This window comes from Magnolia sinica, chromosome 5, assembly GCF_029962835.1.
Source record: "Magnolia sinica isolate HGM2019 chromosome 5, MsV1, whole genome shotgun sequence".
Taxonomy (NCBI): Eukaryota; Viridiplantae; Streptophyta; class Magnoliopsida; order Magnoliales; family Magnoliaceae; genus Magnolia; species Magnolia sinica.
In genome coordinates this window covers 3,481,267-3,503,013 of record NC_080577.1, presented here as the reverse complement: position 1 = coordinate 3,503,013, position 21,747 = coordinate 3,481,267, and the positions used below count along the sequence as shown (strand labels likewise).

The 21,747-nt window shown below is 39.5% G+C and overlaps 2 protein-coding genes across 2 annotated transcripts; one reads left to right on the top strand and one right to left on the bottom strand.

Moving 5' to 3' along the window:
• Positions 1–7,272: 7,272 nt before the first annotated feature.
• LOC131245148 (succinate dehydrogenase assembly factor 4, mitochondrial) lies at positions 7,273–7,724 on the bottom strand. The gene has a single exon (XM_058244403.1). It carries the CDS (start codon positions 7,657–7,659, stop codon positions 7,297–7,299), a length of 363 nt encoding a protein of 120 aa, XP_058100386.1. The 5' UTR covers positions 7,660–7,724; the 3' UTR covers positions 7,273–7,296.
• Positions 7,725–13,347: 5,623 nt separating this feature from the next.
• LOC131245147 (uncharacterized) lies at positions 13,348–20,996 on the top strand. Its single transcript, XM_058244402.1, has 6 exons — positions 13,348–13,803; positions 13,942–14,100; positions 17,117–17,377; positions 18,669–19,352; positions 20,650–20,840; positions 20,872–20,996. Exons 1-5 carry the CDS (start codon positions 13,723–13,725, stop codon positions 20,737–20,739), a joined length of 1,275 nt encoding a protein of 424 aa, XP_058100385.1. The 5' UTR covers positions 13,348–13,722; the 3' UTR covers positions 20,740–20,840; positions 20,872–20,996.
• Positions 20,997–21,747: the final 751 nt, after the last annotated feature.

Here is a 21,747-nt window from a genome sequence, read left to right as displayed (position 1 = left end):
GAACAGGATTACTGTCTACAGACATGGTGTGGAAAAGATCTCGACTCATCACAGCCGGCGTGCACTGAAAATCTGACAAGTGGTGCAGGAATCACCAGTCTTTTCCACTGTCCATTTGCAGATCACCATTTAGATGGTTAAGATTGTCATCTCACTATGATTTCCCAACACAGGATAGTGTTCATTCTGAATTACAAACCATCCATTGCTCAATGTGTCCAGTTTTGTGAGAGTTCACAGGAATGGGTGCTGATACACGGATCCCCCATAAATGACCAAAAAGACTTGTGAAGAACTGTGAAAAAGGGACCAGATCGACCATACATGACAATGTTGAAAATAAAAAATATATAGTACACCATAGTAACTAAGAAGAGAAGTATAACATGCAAAAATCAAACTTGAAAATGTGATGTTTTCTATCACAGAACTGTTGTAAAAGGAATGTTGTCAGAACAGCTAGCAGTATGAATCCCCGTGTTTTTATTGTGTATATTTCACTCTTGCAAGTGCATTGGATATTACCTTCTCCACCCAAATTATAGGTTGAAAAGTCATGTAAGCTGATGTATTCTTCACCTACAAGCCAATACAATTTGAAGGACTTCAACCATCGTGACTATGCCAGGTGTTATACAAGCTGGATGATGAATACAAGAGCTCAGTTGGTTTCTCCTGAAAAGAAGAAGAAGAAGAAGAAAAAAAGAAGACAAGGGTATGATAGATTGATAGTAAATGAATTTTTTAAAAAAAAAGAAAAAAGATTAAAGTAAGACAAGTAAGAACATGAATGAAACCAGATGCATTTGATTCGGGTCATCTACTTGCACACCTGCTGCACTTTGCTACTTCTATTTATGAGAAATTCTCGCATAGTAGAGGATCTTCCCTCTTCAAATCCAAAGAAGATTCCACACCTCCTTTGAATTTGGGTGGTGTAGAACCCCTTTTGTACGCCATACATCATTTTATGTGATCATTTCTCTTTAGTTAATGTACCAAACATGGATTGAGCAACAATTTAAAAACTGGACCGGATGTTCTGATGGGGTTGAACTGGAACTGGATACAAAAACAGTCCGCATACTTTAAGCATGGTCTCCATTCAAATGCCAACCGTGGTTATCCACTACGAGAAAGAATTTGGATGTTTGACTTGACTTTTCTTGTATTTAATTTATGGTACTTCAAGAGATGCTGAACATGGTTTAAAAACCAGTTTTGGCATATGGTATTATTCACCACCATATGGTGTGCCAATGGACTGTATGTTTCATGGACCGGTGTGTATTGGGTGATACATACTGGTTTCCAATGATGCTTTAGACCTTGGGCTGGAATGGTTAAACCCAGTCGGTTTGACATCTAGTCTAGTTTTAAACATTGGTGTTGAAATATAGGTGTACAATCTTTGAAATCGATACGCTATACTACTATGCATTTAAAAGGTTAGTTATGAATCAATACTCTATACTACTGTGCATTTAAAAGGTTAGTTATGACAATGGCGTAGCTGTAATAACACCTCGATCTCAAGAAGGTGGGCATTATGGTACATATTGGCATGTCGAACTATGGGGTGTATGCGTGCAATTTTATAAATGTGAAATCTTTATGTTTTAGGGATTTAATGATGAAATAACAGTGGACTGGAGCCCGGAATGCACTGCCTGTGCAACATTTTAGATGACAAGCACAAACAGAGTCCAGGAAAGGAATATAAACTATAAAATGAACATTGTGGATGACTGTTTAGAGTAGCCTGTTTCTATCATAAAAATACAGATTATCCCAACCACTCCTTGTGTCAAGACAAATGTCTTGATGGTTCTGATCTCCTATAAATGAAAAACGAAACATGAAGGACCTGAACCAAAACATCAAAGCTACAATAAAAAAACAAAATAGAGAACTATATATAGCGGAGAATGAACGCATTCCAAAACAAACGGCCACATACAACATGACATGCTAAGCTTAGCATGTGACGCCATTCTTCCTGCAAATGTGTCATTGATGCTAGCATGTAATTACAAGCAACCATCATAGAAACAGTTGCATCAAAAAATGAACAATCATGTAGAAGTTGACATTCTCAGCTCCCACATGACACCATTCCTCCCTCTGGTGGGTCATTTGTGTTGGACATTTAAGCGTCATAAAGATCCCATGGGATGAAAATCAAGCTGGTCCACTTATCAGGTGGGTGACAGCTGTACAATGAGTCAAACTCTCAGCCTTCCACTCATTATGCAGGCGTGACCCACCTGAAGGGTGGATCAACCTCATTTTTTAGCCAGCTCATCTTCATGACAGTTCCCACCTTTGGCACATCTCTGATGTCCTGCACTTGTAATACGTTAGCAAGTTAGCAGGGAAAACACTGTGTAACATGCAATGGTTGCATGTGATTGTTCCTCGGGAAAAAAAAAGAAGCAATTTTTTATTTTATTTTTTACAAACTATACAAATTGATGATTTCAAGAATTGTAACTAAAATTATGACAGATTGTATTCCACAAACCACATAATCATCCACATCGTGAGACATTGCACAAATAACAAAATGTTGAAATTTGAGAAATCAGATCCTTCAATGCAAAATGGGAAACAGAGGTCAGATATTGATATAAGCTATACTCCTATGTTACTTCTGCTACAAATTAAGAAATGGCAGCGACTCTTCAAACATACACATGATATGACTGTTAAAGGTTTGTTTGGATAAATGTTGATTAAGTCTTGGTTGTCCTATTCTATAGGAAGTCTGTTGAAATAGGTTAGTGTATCCCATTTCTTTAGGAGTACTCCAATCATGGAACTAGTTGGTTCCTATTTCTCTGGTTAGTTTGTTTATGATTTTTTATTTAAGATGTAATCAGATCTTTAAATTAATAACTTTAAATTAATAAATTGAATTCAATTTATTAAATTCAATTTATTAATTTAAAGATCTGATTACATCTTAAAGATCTAATTACATCTTAAATAGAAAAGCATAAACAAACTAACCAGAGAAATATGAACCAACTAGTTCCACGATTGGAGTACTCCTAAAGAAATGGGATACACTAACCCATTTCAACAGACTTCCTATAGGATAGGACGACCAAGACTAATTCAACATTTATCCAAACAAACCTTTAACAATGGCTTGGTTGTAATTAAGGCAATCCAGACCATCTGTCAGGCCCTGAAATTCGGTAACCAAGTTGGTTAGGCCCAAACCGAAATTTCAGGACCATGAGTTGTATTTAAACAGAATATATACAGCAAACCACAAATTTTCAAGGCAAACAGAGCCACTAAGAGGGGATAAACTAATATCATTTCAATTAACAAATGTTTCATTAAATTATCATCAAGTCTTAATTACATTAAAATAAAATACATTGAATTGTAATTAATCTTCAAATAAACAATAGGAAAAGTCTTCAATCTTGCCCAATTGGTTCTTCATATACAAACACTGCAAAACAATCTATGCAGGCGTGGGCGTGACGACTCGTAAGGTCACATCCTTCCCAAAATTGAAAATTTTACGATAATATCAATAACATAAACATTCAATGACAAGTATTGAATTGAAATTTTACATGGCAATAATAACGATTTGGTATTCATAATAACAAAATAATATAAGACAATCATACAAGATCCTTTTTGGTTCAATTCAGGGCAGAGCACCCGTGTGCTGATCCTTTTAGGGAATGACCCTCGACAGAGCACTAATGTTGGTTCTTTTAGGTAATAACCCTCGGCAGAGCACATGTGAATAAACTTTCATGGTAATACCTACGACAGAGCACCCATGTGCATATCTTTTAGGGAATCACCCAGGGCAGAGCACCGGAGCACTTGTGTGTGCATATCTTTTAAAGAATCACCCAAGGAAGAGCACTTGTGCTGATCCTTTCGAAAATGAACCTGGGTAGAACACCCGTACCATGCCGATCATTTCGGGAATGACCATGGGCAAGGCACCCATAAAAATATAATGATCCTTTTAGGGCAGAGCACTCATAACTTAAATACAAATAATCATCAAATAATTTCATTCTCCAATATATAACAGTAAACAACTAAATTCCACTTACAAAATGTAATAATGACAAAATAATTTCAATCTATAACACATGAAAATAATGATAAATTCAATCTACAATATATAATTATAATGAATTAGATTCAATATACACACGTAATAAGAGTTAAACAAATTCAATCTACAACATATAAATATAATTAAAGAAATTCGTTTTACATGATACACTGAGACAAAAATGTAAATTCACATGCTAACACAATGTTATATTGTAATCGTAGGGTTTTCAACCGAGAAGATTACCTACCTAGTTTGATGCACAAATGGTTGATCTATCGCTATAAGTACGTGTGTATGCTCTAAGGTCAGTTTTAGTTATACGTATTTCAACTCGATTATACTTAAGTGACTCGGTAACTTTTCTGACGTGAATCAATTATATCTACATGCAAAACCATACTTATTGATCACACATCCATTAGCTTTGAAGTTTTGGATAATATGAACTCAAATTCGATAAAAAAATACATATTGACTTACTAAGTCAACTCATTGAGTTGATACAATCAAAACTACTGCTATGGTTTATTTTTGATTCAATGACTGGACAAGGGACTTACCTGATACCCGATGAATGTGGAATGTCCAAATGAGCCTTGAAAACAATCAGTTTAAAGGATTAGCGGGTCGACTCAATCAGTCGAAGGATTCTTCTAAATTGATTGTCTTCAAGGCTCATTTGGACATTCCAAATTCGTCAAGTACCAGGTAAGTCCCTTGTCCAGTTATTGAATCGGAAATAAACCATAATAGTAGTTTTGATTATATCGTTGACTCAGTGAGTCAACATATACTTTTTATCAAATTTGAGTTCATATTATCTAGAACTTTAAAGCTAATGTATGTGTGATTAATAAGTATGGTTTTGCGTGTGGATCTAATCGATTCACATCAGAAAAGTTACCGAGTCACTTAAGTGTAACTGAGTTGAATTCTATATAACTAAAACCGACCTCAGAGCATACACACGTACTTCTAGCAATAGATCGGCCATTTATGCATCAAACCAGGTAGGTGATCTTCCTGGTTGAAAACCCTGCGATTACAATATAACCTTATGTTAGCATGTGAATTTACATTCTTATCTTAATGTACCATCATGTAAAATGAATTTTTTTAATTGTATTTATATGTTGTAGATTAGATTTGTTTAACTCTTATTACGTGTGTATATTGAATCTAATTCATTATAATTACATGTTGTGGATTGAATTTATTATTATTTTCATGTGTTACATATTGAAATTATTTCGTCATTATTACATTTTGTAAATGGAATTTAATTGTTTACTATTATATATTGAAGAATAAAATTATTTGATGATTATTGTGTATTTAAGTTATGAGTGTTTTGCCTTAAAAGGATCATTGTATTTTTATGGGTGTCTTGCCCAAGGTCATTCCCGAAAGGATTAGCACGGTACGGGTGTTCTGCCCAGGGTCATTTCCGAAAGGATTAGCACGAATGCTCTGCTCTGGGTTATTCCCTAAAAGATATGCACACATGGGTGCTCTGCCTTGGGGTGATTCCCTAAGAGATATGCACACACGGGTGTCCCACCCTAGATGATTCCTTAAAAGATATGCACACAGGTGCTCTGCCCTGGGTATTACCCTCAAAGTTTATTCACCGGTGCTCAGCCAAGGGTCATTACCTAAAAGGATCGACACCGGTGCTCTGCCGATGGTCATTCCCTAAAAGTATCAACATATATGGGTGCTCTACCCTGAATTGAATTAAAAAAGATCTTGGATGATTGTCTTATATCATTTTGAAATTATGGATACCAAATCGCTATTATTGCCATGTAAAATTTCAATTCAATACTTATCATTGATCATATTTATGTTATTGAGTTATATTGATATTATCGTAGAATTTTCAATTTTGATAAGGATGTGACCCTACGAGCCGTCGCGTTCACACCCGTATAGATTGTTTTGCAGTGTTAGTATATGAATAACCAGTTGGGCAAGATTGAAAACTTTTTTTTTTGTTTATTTGAAGATTAATTATAATTCAATGTATTTTATTTTAATCTTGATGATAATTTAATGAAACATTATTAATTGAAATGATATTAGTTAATCCCCTCTTAGTGGCTCCGTTTGCCTTGAAAATGCATGAAAATTTTGTGTGTTGCTATGTATATTTTGTTTAAATACAACTCACGGTCCTAGAATTCAAGTTTAGGCTTGGCAACTTGGGTACCGAATTTTGGGGAGTGACAATCCAAATCACTGACCCAATTGTGGACAGAGCAGAACCTAAACACTAAGAAGGTAACATTTAACCGTCTGATTTTCCCTTCAAATTTGGTCCACTCACTATTTTACTTCTACCCATCCATTTGATAACTAGTAATTAGATGGTTAGGATTTCTGAATCAGTGTAATTTTAGAGATATGCTTCATCCACAATTTGAATGCTCCAGTGCGAAGATGAGTCATTGCCATTTTTTAAATGGTGCAAAACATATGAGTTTAGCCCATCGATACATAATCTAAATTCACCTACATGGCAATCTCAACAGGAAAGAGAACAACTTTGATACTCTGGCAGAGTATGATGGATGATATGCAGGCACTTAGAAATTGCATACGTGCCATATAAGTAATTCAAATTAAACCAGCCAAACTGTGGGTTCCGGTTCAGATGTACAGGGGGGGAGCATACTTGCTTATCTGACAATCAGATTGAGGGAGATTTATTGAACGGTGGAAAAAAATAAAAAAATAAAAAAATAAATCTAATGCTCTTATTTCAACATACAGGCGTCCACGAGGTTAGGATTATTCACCTAATATGATTTTGGGATCCTGACCTAGTGAAAGTGGGTTCTACAATTTAGTCAGTTGGATTTGAGCTAATGTATGCCACGTGTACAATTTCTAAGTGCCTGTGTATCAAGCGTCATGTGCAACCAGAGTATCATTAGGAAAGTGATCGGGAAAAAAAGAAAAATAGAGAGGGAAAAAAAAAACAGAAATGGCAGCAGTCGAATTTCATCAAACAGTCGAAAGCGGAAAAAAAAAAAAAAAAAGATACAAAAAGAAAAAGAAAAAGAGGAGACTTCATGAAAGCTATCGAGTCTAGGTCGAAGTTTTAACAGATTTCTTTGCGTTCGATCAAGTAGAAATCCAGGACAGAGAGGGGCTGGGGATTACCCTTATTTTCTTTTGTGTGGATGCTAAAAATCCGAGCAGCGGCCGCCTCGCTCCCAGTCGCCGTACCGGGTCGGCTCGGGCCCTCTCGGCCCGCCGATCTCGCCAGTCTCCTTATTTACGAAAATGCCATCATATTCTTCTCCCTCGCTTACAGCGTCTGGGTTGCTGGAGCTTTCAGAATTTTCTTCCGCCGTTGGGAGAGGATGAGAGATCTCTTCTTCTGCTACCGCTGCTTTTGGGCTTTCTTGTTGCTGCTGTCGCGAAGGACTGAGAAATATACTTCTCGTAGGTAGATGACGAGGGCAAGATCTAGCGAAATCTAACCCTAGATTCCTTCTGCAGATTTGAATGAGCGATGAAAATTGACGGTGGAGATTGTTCGCCATTACTCCTTTCCTTTTCTCTTCCTGAAAACCCTTCTAGAATGGAGGAGACGGGGAGAAGGGGGGTTGGGAGGGGAGGGATTTATTTCATACAGCGGCGGCGTATGAGGCTTGATACGCGGATACTCAGAAATTGTATACATATGATACATTAACTAAAAAGTAAGCCGATCAAATTGTGGATCCCGCCATTGCTAATACACGGCCCAAAAATCAGATCGGCTGAAGTATCGTAACCTTTGATTAGTTAGCACTTGTTTCTTGAATGGGCCATGGATTCTTTTCATTCTTAACCGTCCAATGAATTACCACGAGTCCGATAATCAGATAATTCTTAACAATCCAACGAATGACCGCCAGTCCGATAATCAGATAATCGAATGGCTGTAATTCTGGATCTAAACGGGGACACATAAATTAGAGTGTTTAATATGAAGCGCTCATGTTCCAGGTAGGCAGTACCTGACTTTCAAGTCGTGCGGATCATCCAGAGTCCGCTCGCAGAGTACCGAACTCTTTGGCCTTTCTCAACATGTGCAGGCAGCGCCGTAAAAGTTTGCCACGTATAAAAAGTGGGGAGAAATACGTGGATGCTTTGGGACGCGGATTTCCTGCGAAAGACTTTCGCAGGAAGTTCCTGCACAAGAATGCTGTGTGGGGCCTGGGGAGAAATACGTGAATGCTTTGGGACGCGGATTTCCTGCTAAAGCCTTTCGCAGGAAGTTCTTGCGCAAGAATGTTATGTGGGGCCCACCACCATGTTTTTGGGAAATGTACTCCGTTCATCCGTTTGGTGAGCTCATTTTAGGAAAATCGACCAAAAACGAAGTGGATCCAAAACTAAAGTGGACCACACGAGAGGGAAAGAAATATCTACCGTTGAAAGCTTCTTGGACTTCACCTTGATGTTTATATGCCATCCAAACCGTTTATAAGGTTATTAACACAAGGATAAAGTAAAAATACAAAAAATTTAGCCTGAAACAAAGCTTTTATGGTCATAAGAATGTTTCAACGGTTCTAACTGAATCCCTACTGTTTCCTCTTGTGTGGCCCACTTGAGTCTTGGATCCACTTCGTTTTTTGTAGCTTGTCTTAAAATTATCTTGCAAAATGGATGAACAGGATATATTTCACAAAAACAACGGTGGTGGCCCCACCCAGCATCCTTGCGCAGGAACTTCCTGCGAAAGGCTTTCGCAGGAGATCCGCGTTCGATGCTTTGGGCACGGGTTTGGTAATTCAACGTCAAGACCTAGCTGGAAAAGGATCGGCTACTCCCCCTTACACCAGCCCCATTGCTGGTGGTCGGTTCTCTGTGAGGCCCACCATGATGTAAATGTTTCATCTATTCTGCTTATTCATTTTTACAAATCATTTTAGGCCTTACAACAAAAATGAGAGGGATATAAATCCCAAGTGGACCACACCATAGGAAAACAATAATGATTGGATATTATTGTTGATTAGGTCATACAGACCCGGGTTAAGGAAAAAACAAAGATAAACTTGATCCAAAACTTTTATGGCCCCCAAAAGATTTTTAATAGTTGATATCCATTCAACACTCCTTGTAATGTGGTTCAATTGAGTTCAAAATATTTCTCAATTTTTGTCTCCGATCATAAAATGATCAATAAAAATAAATGGGGCCGCACATAGCACCGATTGGCTAGTGGTAGGAGAGTAGAGTAGCCAATTGGTTTCCAGCCACCGGCCTAGGTGGTGATCGGTGCTAAGGGTGGGGGCACATAGCACCGATTGGCTGGTGGTAGGAGAGTAGCCAATCCGTTTCCTACCTAGCTATCCAGCCACCGGCCTAGGTGGTGGTCGGTGCTATGTGGGCTCCACTATGATGCATGTGTTTCATTCAATCGGTTCGTTTGTCCTTACGGATCACATTCGGGCTTTATTAATAAAATTGAAGGGATAAAAATCTCACGTGACCAAGCCATAGAAAAATAATAGTGATTGGATATTCACCGTTGAGATCATCCTAAGGCCCACTGAGCTGATTATTTGACATTCAATCTGTTAATTGGGTCATACAGACCGAGATGAAGGGAAAAAACAAAAATCAACTTGGTCCAAAGCTTGTTCTTAACGGTGGACGTTCATTCAACACTATTTCTTGTAATGCAGTGCATTTGAGATTGTGATATACCTCATTTTGGTCCCATACCCTAAAATAATATAGAAAAATAAATAGACAGCATGGATGAAACACATACATCATGATGGGGCCCATTCAGCACCGACCACCGGCCCAGGCTAGTGGCAGCACGGAGTAGCTGGGGAGCAGCTAACCCGTTTCCTACAGGGGACGCCTATTGCCGAGAGCAGATAAGGCGAGACACTGGATCCACCAAGGTGGGTGGGCCCATTGTGATGTATTTGAATACATCCACGCTGTCCATCTATATTGAAAGATCATTTTAAGATATGGCCCAAAAAATGAAGCTGATCGAAATCCTAGTATAGGAAACAGTAGTGATAGACCATTAAAAACTTCTTGTGGGCCACAAAAACTTTGGATCAAGATGATATTTGTGTGGTATTTTCGTCTACATGTTTTGACTTTATAAACAGGTTGGATGGAAAATAAATATCTCAGTGGAATCCATGTGGTGTGGTGTAATCCATTTAATATTTGATTTAGCTTCATTTTTTAAATCACGCCCTCAACTAAGCTTTCAAAATGGTTGGACGGTATGGATCTAAGGCACATACATCACTGTGAGCCCCACAGTCAGGGTCCCACTCACCTTGGTGGACCCAGGGGCTCACCTAATCTGCCATATGTACTATACGGTGTAATGTGAGCCCAACATTGCTGCATGTGTTCTATCCAAATTGTCCATCAATTTAATTTTATTTATTTATTTTTTTCCTTTTCAAATGAGTTAAATATTAGGCAAATCCGAATATAAGGTGAACCATAATGTAAAGAAACAGTAGTGATTGAAGGCCCACCTTAAAAACTTCCCAATGGGCAATGAAGCTGATATGTGTTTTCCCTTCATCCATGTCTACGTGACCTAATTAAAATGCTAGATGTCAAATAAACATTATAATAGACCCTATTTAGTTTTAACGGTAGGTGCTCGATCACTGCTATTTTCTTGTGGTATGGTCCACTTGCGATTTGAATCGTCTCATTTTCAGGCTAAAGCATTAAAATGATATGAAATATGATTACACTGAATCCTAACATTTTATTTCCAAATCTAAGGCCACCAGATACAAAAGTTAGCCAAATCCGAACATTTTATTTCCAAATCCAAGGCTGCTAAGTACAAAGGTTAGCTATTCGGATTTGAAATATACCCATTTACAACTAAATTCAAGGCGACTAACGGGGTGTTAAGAGGAATGTAAATTTGCTCCTGAACCATTAGTTCATGCAGTTTGCCCTGCCCGAATTTTGTATTTTTCACTTCGTCTGGATGAATTAGTTACTCTTGATTATCAGGTTTGATTGAAAATACAGAACATGCACATGCATGGTGGCCTCACACACAATCCTATCCTTATTGTTCTCTGTATAATGGACCCCCTGATTGGTGGTTGTGGTTGATTTATGGACCCCTGATTTGTGGTTGTGATTGATTTTTTGCAACAAAGCCTGGAATTGATGATAGAACTTGATGGGTGGAGTGGACGTTATGTGTAAAATATGGTAATCCCATGGAGCTGGACTATTTTATATCACTGCCTAAAACAGGTGTTGCAGGAGAATCCGGTCCTTTTCATTGTATATATGATAACATTACCCGACAACCCTCTTCCCTGCAAGTCAACTTAGTCGATCTGCTCCTATAATAGCTCTGGACCAAGTTCACCTATGAAGTAACAAAAAAAAAAAAAAAAACGCAAACTAGGGTTCATTTAAGAAAATGGCTAAAGTATAGTAGACTCGATCTGTTGACCCGACCTAACTCAGTCAGGCCCAAAATAAAATAATATAAACATGGATACACGCATATTACATTGTAAGCATCCACCGGTTGGGTGAGATGGCATGCTTTTAGCCCCATATTTCATTCTTAAACATGAAGTGGCCTTTATTGGTTTGAATGAAGACAGCCAAGCTCAACTCAATTGGAACTAAATGCGTTGGGTTGGGTCAGCATTATGCAGCATTGTGCTTGATGATTTTTTAATTGGGTCCGACAGGGTCACAACGTTATGGGTCAACGTTATGGGTCGCAGGTTGGGTTCAGGCCAATTACCGTGAGACATTAAGTGAATGGGTTGGGCTCTAGCTGAACTTAGTGTAAGTGAGGGTGGTTGGGTTTACGCCAGGTAAGTCCAGGCCTGACCATTTACTAAAAGGACTATAACCCAAACTAGGTCACTACTTTAAGACCTAATGCAATCCACTTAAAATCATCAAGCTCGAGCTTTGACCTAACCCATTCAACTGTAAATGGGTTGGATTCAACCAATCCGACCTAACAGATGGAACACAACGTAAAAGGCATGTCGACCTAATTAGTGATCACCTACACTACACGCATACACAATACATGTACTATGTATGCATGACATGTGTAATCTTTCAAATTTGGTTGAACCCACTGCTCCACCTATAGATCATGAATACTTGCGCTCAATATAAAAACAATGGATGGTGAGGGTGTCAGTTGTTGCCGGTGATCATCCGATACCCGAGTCAGGTAGATGAACTCCGAGTATATGTGCTTATAGTTGGAAATTTTTTTGGATACATTTTTTCTCAGGCGGGGTAATGTATTTACAGGTCTTTTGGACAATTTTGCGTATTTGAGTGGATTCACTAGATACGCTGGATAAACCTATATTGAGATGAGAATATGCTTTCGAGAATATATCCAATTTTGGCTCAATCGATGTGATTTTAAGCTAAAATCTCATTGGATCGTTCATGCTCTTATACAAGGTGAGATTCTCCCCGGATATTTCTGAGGTAGACCTCGGTTAGACAATTCGGTCTAGATAATCAGGTTAGTAGATGAATCTTATTACCATGGTCGGTTGACTGGGTTAGCTTGGCAAATGGATCCTTTATCGAAGTTTAGCTTGAATTATTTAGTGGTAGAAACATCGATAGCTCGAAAAGATTGCTTTGCCTATTCTCTACCATGTGTCTTATATGACTTGTCAGCTCAATTTTCCCCACAACAATACATAAATTTATTTTGTATTAGTTTTGTTTTGGGTTGTTGGATTTGATCATTTAGCCCACACCATTGATAATTTTTTTTTTTTTTTTTGTCAAGCAGTGTAAAGTACAGCCCAAGCACAGCCAGATTACTTGATTGAGTGCATTTTCTAACCTGTGCCTGACCCACTACCCACTTAGCTCGGCCCAAACCACTTTGAAAGAGGGTTGGGCATGTCGGCCCATGACCCACTTCCAACGCTAGTCATTTCCAAGCCGGTCTCGTTAAAACAGCTTCATCAATATCAGTTAAAGAGACATTTAGAGGAAATTCCGTTTTTAAGGTTACAAATTCAACCATCTGTACCGTTGAATTCCATTAACAGTACGTCCACTCCAGGGCACATGATTTGGACGGCCATGATTGTTTAACATGGAGGAGCCCCCATTCAGCATCTGTTTCCCGGGAACGAACCAGAAAAACCGATCTAGCCCATCAGCGATTCATATGGTTCCCTCGTGGCGGGAAAATGTCCTTAAAAGAGGGCCATACCCATATAAAAACCCCACGCCCACTCACATAAAACGCTCTCGCACCGTTCCTCTTACCAACACCATCTGCTTCAGAGCGCCTTCCGTTGTCCGTCTCTCAGCTCTCATTTCCCTTTCAATTCCAAGGAACATCCTACCTCTTTTCTTCTATTCCATGCCCTGAACTTTCTAGGGTTTCAGATTTTATTCCCTTTCTAGGGTTACCTTCCCCTTTTCGCCTTTCTCTGATGCCCTCTTTTCTTCTTCTTTTGACAACCTTGGATTTTTGGGATAGGGCATCTATCTAGATTCTTCCTACCCCTAGAAAGAAGAAATCTATTTATACAGCTGCATTTGCGGCACTCTTGCTTTAAAACTCCGGAATCGGTGAAATGGCTGAAACGTTTGATGAGGAAACAGAGCAGACGGTGACGATCAATGAGTATATTGAGGGTGTCGAGGCTGAGGAGCTGGTATGGGCCTAGGGTTTAGTTTCTTCAGAATGATCGCTTTTCTGACATAGATTTCGGGTCTATTTCTCAGTTTTCATGGGATTTTGGTTTGTAGTTGCTGGAAATGTCATATTCTCTTTTGTTTTATGTAAATTGTAGGCGGCTGATTTGGTATTGGGAGGGGATGAGGGGAAGGAGTGCACCTACGCCAAGGGATATATGAAGAGACAGGCAATCTTCTCTTGCTTGACTTGTACTCCTGATGGGAATGCTGGAGTCTGCACTGCGTGCTCCCTGTCCTGCCATGATGGTCACGAGGTGCTCACTTTTCTGTACTTCCCAACTTGGGGCACTTTTTATTCCTGTCATTTTATATCAAAGCCATTGATTCTGCTTTCCTTCCATGTATAGTATGATTCATTTCCGTGTGTAGGATATAAACCCCCTCGGGGCTAAAGCAATACATATGAAAACACAAGAGAATTCTCCAAATCATGGTGTTATCATAGTATCAGAGCAGTTCCTCTGGCCATTGTTCATTGAGCTCCGTCGTGGCCCTCATCTTCACCTCTAGCCTTCCAAATGTCGCGGCCCTCATCATTGCCATTGCGAAGACCAGATCTCACTGGTGCGCACAGCCCGCCATTGCTGCCCTATCCCTGTTGTTGCGGTGTCCAAACCCACAACACCAAATCCGGCCAACCCCATCTGCTGTCCACTAGAACACCAAACCCTAAAACCCCATCCACCTAATCATTGGCAACACCCATCTCCACCATCGACAGTCATCTGCCCTGTCTCACCATCACCATCACCATCACCATCACCGTTTGATCCTTGTCATCCAAATCCAGAATACCACTGCCGCAACCAAAGCACCCTCGCATGCCGCCGCTGCTCCATGGTGCCATCTTTGTTGACTTTGGCCCTCGAAATCAATCGACTATCCTCTGTTGCTGCACCAACGATATTGTTGCCGATCCACCGTCCTGCTGTCATTACCACCGTCGGATATCGGTAACCCATTCTGTGTCATTAACCATCTCATCCACAACCCACCATTCTTGCCATTGTTCGTGCTTGCAGTCCATCTCCATCAAGGAGGTGCCCAAAACCATCTCTTCTGACGCCTATCACCATCCCCATTGTTAGGACACTGACCATCCCCAAAGAGCTGTTGCAGCCGCTGCCGCCTTCCGTGGCAGATCTATCACCGCATTGCCACTCATCATCAATCTCCAAACCCTAGATCTCCATTGCCATGTATCCTCTTAGGCCTTTGTCTTTGCTGACACTGACTTCGCAATCCTTGCTACAGCCAACCATCGCGCAAACCCACTCTAAACCCTATAGCAGGGTGCCCAAAACACCCAGCTAGAAATACACGACTCATTTCCATGTATAGCATGATTCATTTCCATGTATAATAGTGAGGTGGCTGAACTTCTATCTCCCCCACTCTCTCCTCCTCCTACTCAAGTTGAGGCTGATCTATCTCTTCCAGAGGTATGTCAATACACCCATACATCCCATCCTCCAAATAGACTCATATGCTCTATGTTTTCTAGTCTCGAGTTTGTCTCTATTCCTATCTTTTATTCTTAAGCTTCTTCACATCACTATTGGAGGAGACACCATGGTGGAGGAATTACAGGCATTGGCGGATAATCATGCATGGGACTTTGTTCCTTGCCCACATGGCTAGCTAGTAATGGGTAAGTGTGTGTACTCTGCCAGGCTTAAGTCAGACGGGTCTCTTGATTGATACAAAGCACGTCTTGTTGCCCAAGGTCGTAAGTATGAATATGGTATTAAGAATGAGGAAACCTTCATGCCTATTGCTAAAATGAAGACTGTCTGGACTCTTATTGCTGTGGCAGCTACTTGTGATTCGTCTATTCAACAGATGGATGTAAAGAATGCGTTTCCACATGGGAATTTGTGAGATATTGGACAGGCATATTTGGTATGCTGGCTTCGTGAAGCGCTATATGAGCTTAAACAGGCACCACGTGCTTGGTTTCAATGTTATCATGACGTTGTGCTTAGGGCTAGATTTCAACAAAGTGGTCATGATCTATCCTTATTCACACGATCTTCATCCCATGGTAATGTGATCCTGCTTGTGTATGTTGACGATTTACTCTTGACGGGTAGGGATGTAGTAGGAATCAAAGAGGTTCAACAGGTCCTCTAGGCATCCTTTCATATGAAAGACTTGAGCCAGCTTATCTACTTTCTCGGCTTAGAGGTTTCTCGTACTGCTAGAGGTATTCTTGTAAGTCAACGGAAATATACGCAGGATCTTATCAACATAATACAACTTTATGATCATCGAACCATCAAGACACTAATGGAATTGAATGTTTAGTATGATAAACAAGATTGGGATCTCTTGTAACAGCCCGCTCTCTTTCGTTGCCTAGTCAGTTGTTTTGTTTACCCAAGAATGACTAGACCCGACGTTGCCTATGTTGTACAAGTTGTTAGCTAGTTTGTTGCCTCTCCCCGTACTTTGCACATGACCGTTGTCCCAAGGATCATCCGATATTTGAAAGGCACCTTAGAACGGTCACTGTTCTTCTCATCCACCTCTTCCCTTAAGCTTATTGCTTATGCCAATGTTGATTGGGCTAGATGTGCCCCGACTCGTCGATCTACTACTGGTATCGTTTGTTTCTTGGCACTTTGGTTATCTCCTGGAAGTGTAAGAAGCAAATGACTGTCTCCAAATCCAGCACCGAGGTTGAGTATAGAGCCATATCTTCTACCTGCAATGAGATAGTTGTGTTACGAGGACTTTTGTATGATTTTGGGATTCATTTTACTTCTCCGATGCCTCGACATGTAGATAACACCAGCGTTGTCCCGATTGGCTCCGATCCTGTCTTCCATGAGAGGGGACCAAATACATTGAGGTTGATTGTCACTTCATTTGAATTGGCTCGAAGTAGTTAAGATTTAAAAACAAGCATTTGCACTTTTATCCTACTACCTGTGGTGTAAACATGCCTAATTTTTCTCCTATGATATCTATTGGTAATGCCATTGCTTATTTTTATATTTCTTAGTGCATGGTCAAAATTGTAGTGGACTAGGCATTTTTATTATTGCACACAAATGGAAGGAACCCTAGCAAATGAAGCTTGTGCAGTTCCAAATTGCTCTTGTTGGATGATTGCTACTATCCTTTTATTTTACGATTCTTACATACAGTCCAAAACTTTATCCCGTTTTATGGCTTTTGCATACTTTTTCCCAAGGAAAATACTATGTTACTACTGCAAATGTACTTACAATAAATAGTGATGTTGCTTGTTGCTACTTGGTTAAGATTGTGGAGTTGTGGACCAAGAGAAAGTTCAGGTGCGACTGTGGGAATGCAAAGTTTGGGGAGTTCTTCTGCAAGCTCTTTGCAAATAAAGACCCAGAAAATTTAGAGAACTCATACAACCAGAATTTCAAAGGTTCCTATTGCACATGTGGTCGCCCTTATCCTGATCCGGATTCCGAAGAACAGGTGGAGATGATTCAGTGTTGTATCTGTGAGGACTGGTTCCATGAGAACCATCTTGGTTTTGAGTCTACTGAAGAGGTTTGCTGATTTATATTACTTCTTGTTAATTACTTTTGAGTTTTTCAATCTGTGAGTTGTAGGTCTATGAGTCTTTTGGTAGATAGACATTGTTTGATCTCTTGTCGTTTGTAGAGTGGTCCCATAGTCACATGGTGTTGTTTATAGAATAACTGAATGTAATTGAAAGAAGCGTATATGCCACTTTGAGTAGATGGACATTGTTTGATCTCTTGTTATTTGTAAAGTGGTCCCGTAGTAATGTAATTGAAAGAAGCGTAAATGCCACTTTGAGAGTGAATCACTCCTGTTGGATGTTACAAAATGATAATTAAATCCCTATATAATGGTCCGTGGATACAAATGAAACAGCTGTCTAGGTCTAAAAACTAGAATACCTCATAGCTTTATTGCACTAATCAATCTAGAGAATGGTTCATATTCATGACCCTTGTAGGCTATTTGTAAGCCTCAACACAATGCAATCCATTCCCTAATTTAACTCAAATCAGGCTCATTTAAGTGGTAATAAAAGGAAGGGTAAGAGAACTAAATAAAGAAACAACTAAGAGAGACCAAATCCTACTAAAATAGCTCTCCACATACAATGTATGGCCTATGGGCTGTAAGATTTGTACAAATCCCCTATTTTTATTCATATGGTTTGTATGGGAACCTTAGAAACCATCCAATTGGACTTGTGGGCCCCGGAGTCCTATTAGTTCTTGCATTAGAACCATCTGATTGGATTTGTGGGCTACTCAATCCAGTTGGATGCTATCTTGGGCTTGGATCTTCTATCAGCTGATAAGTGGTGTCCACTTTTGGACCTCCTTGTATATGCATGTTTGATGGGTGGCCTGGACTCATCACTTGGTGTCGCTGTTTCATTTAAAAATGATCAAATTCCTTGGTCTTATTTAGCCAGTTAGAAGTTGGTTGTTGTTCAATTTCCTTCATGAAGACAAATCAACTATCAGAATAATTTGTTATTATTACAGAATTCTAGTGATGTTTCTGACTGAACGGATTTGTACACTGAAGTTTATGTTCTTTGATGGGTGGCCTGGTGCATGGCATGGCATTGCTATTTCGTTAAAAAATTAGCAAATTCCTCGTTATAGTTCGGGCAGCTGCAAGTTAGGCTGTTATTCATTTGCCTTTACTGAAATCATAGCAAATTAACACCCCCCCCCCCCCCCCCCCCCCACGTGATGTTTCTGGACTGATTTTCTACACTGAAGTTTCTGTTTCTTTAGATACTACAGAATATGGTTACTGTTATATGCTGATCACTTTGCTTCTACTGCAGATACCGAGAGATGAAGAAGGGGAACCTTTATATGAGGATTTCATCTGTCAGGAGTGTGCACTTATTTGTTCTTTCTTGACGTTGTATCCTCCAACCATTTGGGCACCTGCTCGGCAAAGTGATGCCCCATTAATCTGTAGCGGAGAAGAAAATACAGTGGAAAACGGGTCATCAGCATATGCCTCCTCTGTGAATGATGAGAATGGCATCTGTCCTTCTAAGAATCCAAATGCGGATTCTGTAACAATCCTTGTTGACTCTGAGACTGTGCTGAGTGAGAGGGATCCTCTGGTTGGAGAGAATTTGGAGAAGAATGTGGCTTTAAAGCAGGATGCAGCCCACAGTAGCATTTCAAATCCCAACTGTATACTTGGAGTGGATCCACGTCAAGCCTCATTTGTTTCAGAGAAGAAAAAACCCATGTTTCTTTCTAAGAAATGGAGAAATCTTCTTTGCAGGTGTAATGCTTGCACAGAATTCTATGTCCAAAAGGGCATTGGTTATCTAATTGATGAGGAGGACTCAATTGAGGAATATGAAAATGTGGCAAAGGAGAAGAGGAAGGAGAAGTTGGAGCAACAGGAAGGAGTGGAGTTAAATTTTCTCAGCAAACTTGGTCATGTCCAAAAGATTGAGATTCTGAATGGCATTGCTGACATGAAGAATGAGCTCCGGTCCTTCATGGTATGGGTTCTATGTTCTGAATTTCCTGTTTTTATATGTGATTCTGTCTGTAATTCTGAATCCTTAAGGGGCTACTATGAGGAAGGGCCACAAATTTCATTTTCTTTCATCTGAAATTTCTTTGTTATAGGTTTATGGTTTAGAGTGCATTTGGTTGCGTCAAATATCATGAAATTTCGTGATTGGGTGCAACCAAATGCACAGTTAGTGAGAAAAGGGAAGTGTCATTTTTAGGTCTTCCATTTAATTAGTATTGAGAGTTTGTGGAGTTTTAGATCACAAGGATTTGAAATCAGTCTTGATATTACTTCAGATTACCTGTAATGCACTTACATCTTTTTGAAATTTTTAGATCGGGTTCTATTTGTTAGGGTTTTATAGGGGTAGGCCTAATATTAGTAGCTTAGGATGCTTGTGAGTGTGAGGATGTTGAATCTGCTGGTTTTGCATTGGTCTGATGTTAGATATTATACCCGGAGGATTAGCATGGTCCAATGTTTTGATAGGCTTGACAGTTGATGGCAAGCCAAGCCAAGCCTACCAATTTTTTTGCAAAGTCTAACCTATACTTGAATCAAAATCCAGTATTTGATCAACATTTCAGCAATAAAATTCCTCCTCTTTTGTTTTTTGTTTTTGTCTTTTTTTTTTTTTTTTTCAAAATATCAGCATGATGTATTTTTTGCGCATATCTTTCAAGATAGCAATGACAAAATGCAACTTTTGCAACCCAACAATGTAAAATGTGGAATCTACAAGCAATGAACCTAGGGGTATGGTTGGGATGAGTGGAGGGAGAGGATGCCAATTGATCTACCTTTTATCTTGTAGGGTTTATATTGAGAAATAGAAGAGCCTGGTTTAGCAGTCCTCTCAAATGGTAGTCCAAAAGATCCATAGCCCCGCTTGCTGCTGAAATAGGGTACACATTGGATCCCAGCACTTTTCAGAGTCGTGCCTTGCTTCCCACCAATAGGGTGCCTTAGTCCTCTTGGGCCATATGATTTGAGGGGAATATGGTCCTTTGTTCTCTTGTAGAGTGGAATTATGTGTTTAGAACCTCCTTTTTTTTTTTTTTTTTGTGCATGTCTTCTCTGTAGAGATTGTTCAATGCCGATTTCCTATCACTATCTAATATTTCTAGCAAATGCAATCATGTTGATGTGCAGTGCTTTTCATGAATTCATGAGATTTCCCTGTTCGCTGTTGTGGTTTTCTGGTTGCCTGCTTGATTATATCCTTTCCGATTGCATTAGGCACATCAGATTGTTTTTTCATTGGCATTTGGTCCATGCAGGAGTCCTTTGACTCATCGAAGCCAGTCACATCTGCAGATGTACAGCAGATTTTTGAAAACCTTGCCAAGAAGCGCCAACGGACAGAGTAAGTATTTCCAGGATCTTTTCTTACAAGTCCTATAAATACTTTAAATGTACTTGCTGTCACTTTTTCTTAGATCATATGGGGCTTGAAGACAATTAGAATACACATATGGGGGCTTGAAGACAATTAGAATACATGTGTAACAGTAGACTTAAGCCTAACTAGGATCTGACTTGGTAGATTCACTATTTTAAGTTATGGTATTTCATCCAATGATGTTATTATGCAAAATCTATAAAACGTGCGTGCCTTTTCCTATTTCACTGCTGTGACGCCAATGGATGTACGAGACAATGCTGCCGTTACTGCTCTCAACAGCAGAGTTTTCTGACTGATTGTAGTTGCAAGTCGGTGACATTTCCTTTACTCAGAAATTTGGTGGCCTATAGTGATTTTATCAGCGATGCAAATGGAAACACAGGTGATTTATAAAAAGAGTAATTTATTGATCTCACAGGAATCTTATATATGACTGAGATGCTGCACATTACACTGGTAGAGCTGGCCCAAAGCTGCTTCTTGAGGTGTTCCTTCAAACACGCAGATGACTGTACACAGACACGCACTCACACGGATATACACAGACACACACCTACATGTAATGCATGCATGCATGTATATGTTCATAGGTATATATGTGTTAGTTTGGAGAATTTAATATCCCAAGTATGTTGGGCACAGTTATTCAGTTCTACCACTACTTAGACATTGAAGCAACCCATATCAACTCAAACAAAACAGTGAAAATGGAAGAAATTGGATGTGGCTTGCCTATAACCTGGGGCTACAAGAATCCACGCTGTTTGTTTTATATCCACTCCATCTATCCATCTTGCCATCTCATTTTAGGACATGAGCCCAAACATGAGGGAGATCCATAACTCAAGTGGTCCGTAGAATGGGAAAACAATGCAGATGGAAATGCCCTGTTGTAATTCTGAGCCCACAACAAACCTGGATCAATGCTAAATATCAGAAATTTGGATGTAATACCACTTGTCAATCCTATGCT

Bases quoted from the DNA above. Each gene is read 5' to 3' on its own strand.
- LOC131245148 (XM_058244403.1), bottom strand. From the start codon at position 7,659: ATGGCGAACAATCTCCACCGTCAATTTTCATCGCTCATTCAAATCTGC.
- LOC131245147 (XM_058244402.1), top strand. From the start codon at position 13,723: ATGGCTGAAACGTTTGATGAGGAAACAGAGCAGACGGTGACGATCAAT. The intron at 13,804-13,941 runs GTATGGGCCTAG...TGTAAATTGTAG, and splicing joins GTGTCGAGGCTGAGGAGCTG to GCGGCTGATTTGGTATTGGG. The intron at 19,353-20,649 runs GTATGGGTTCTA...TGGTCCATGCAG, and splicing joins ATGAGCTCCGGTCCTTCATG to GAGTCCTTTGACTCATCGAA.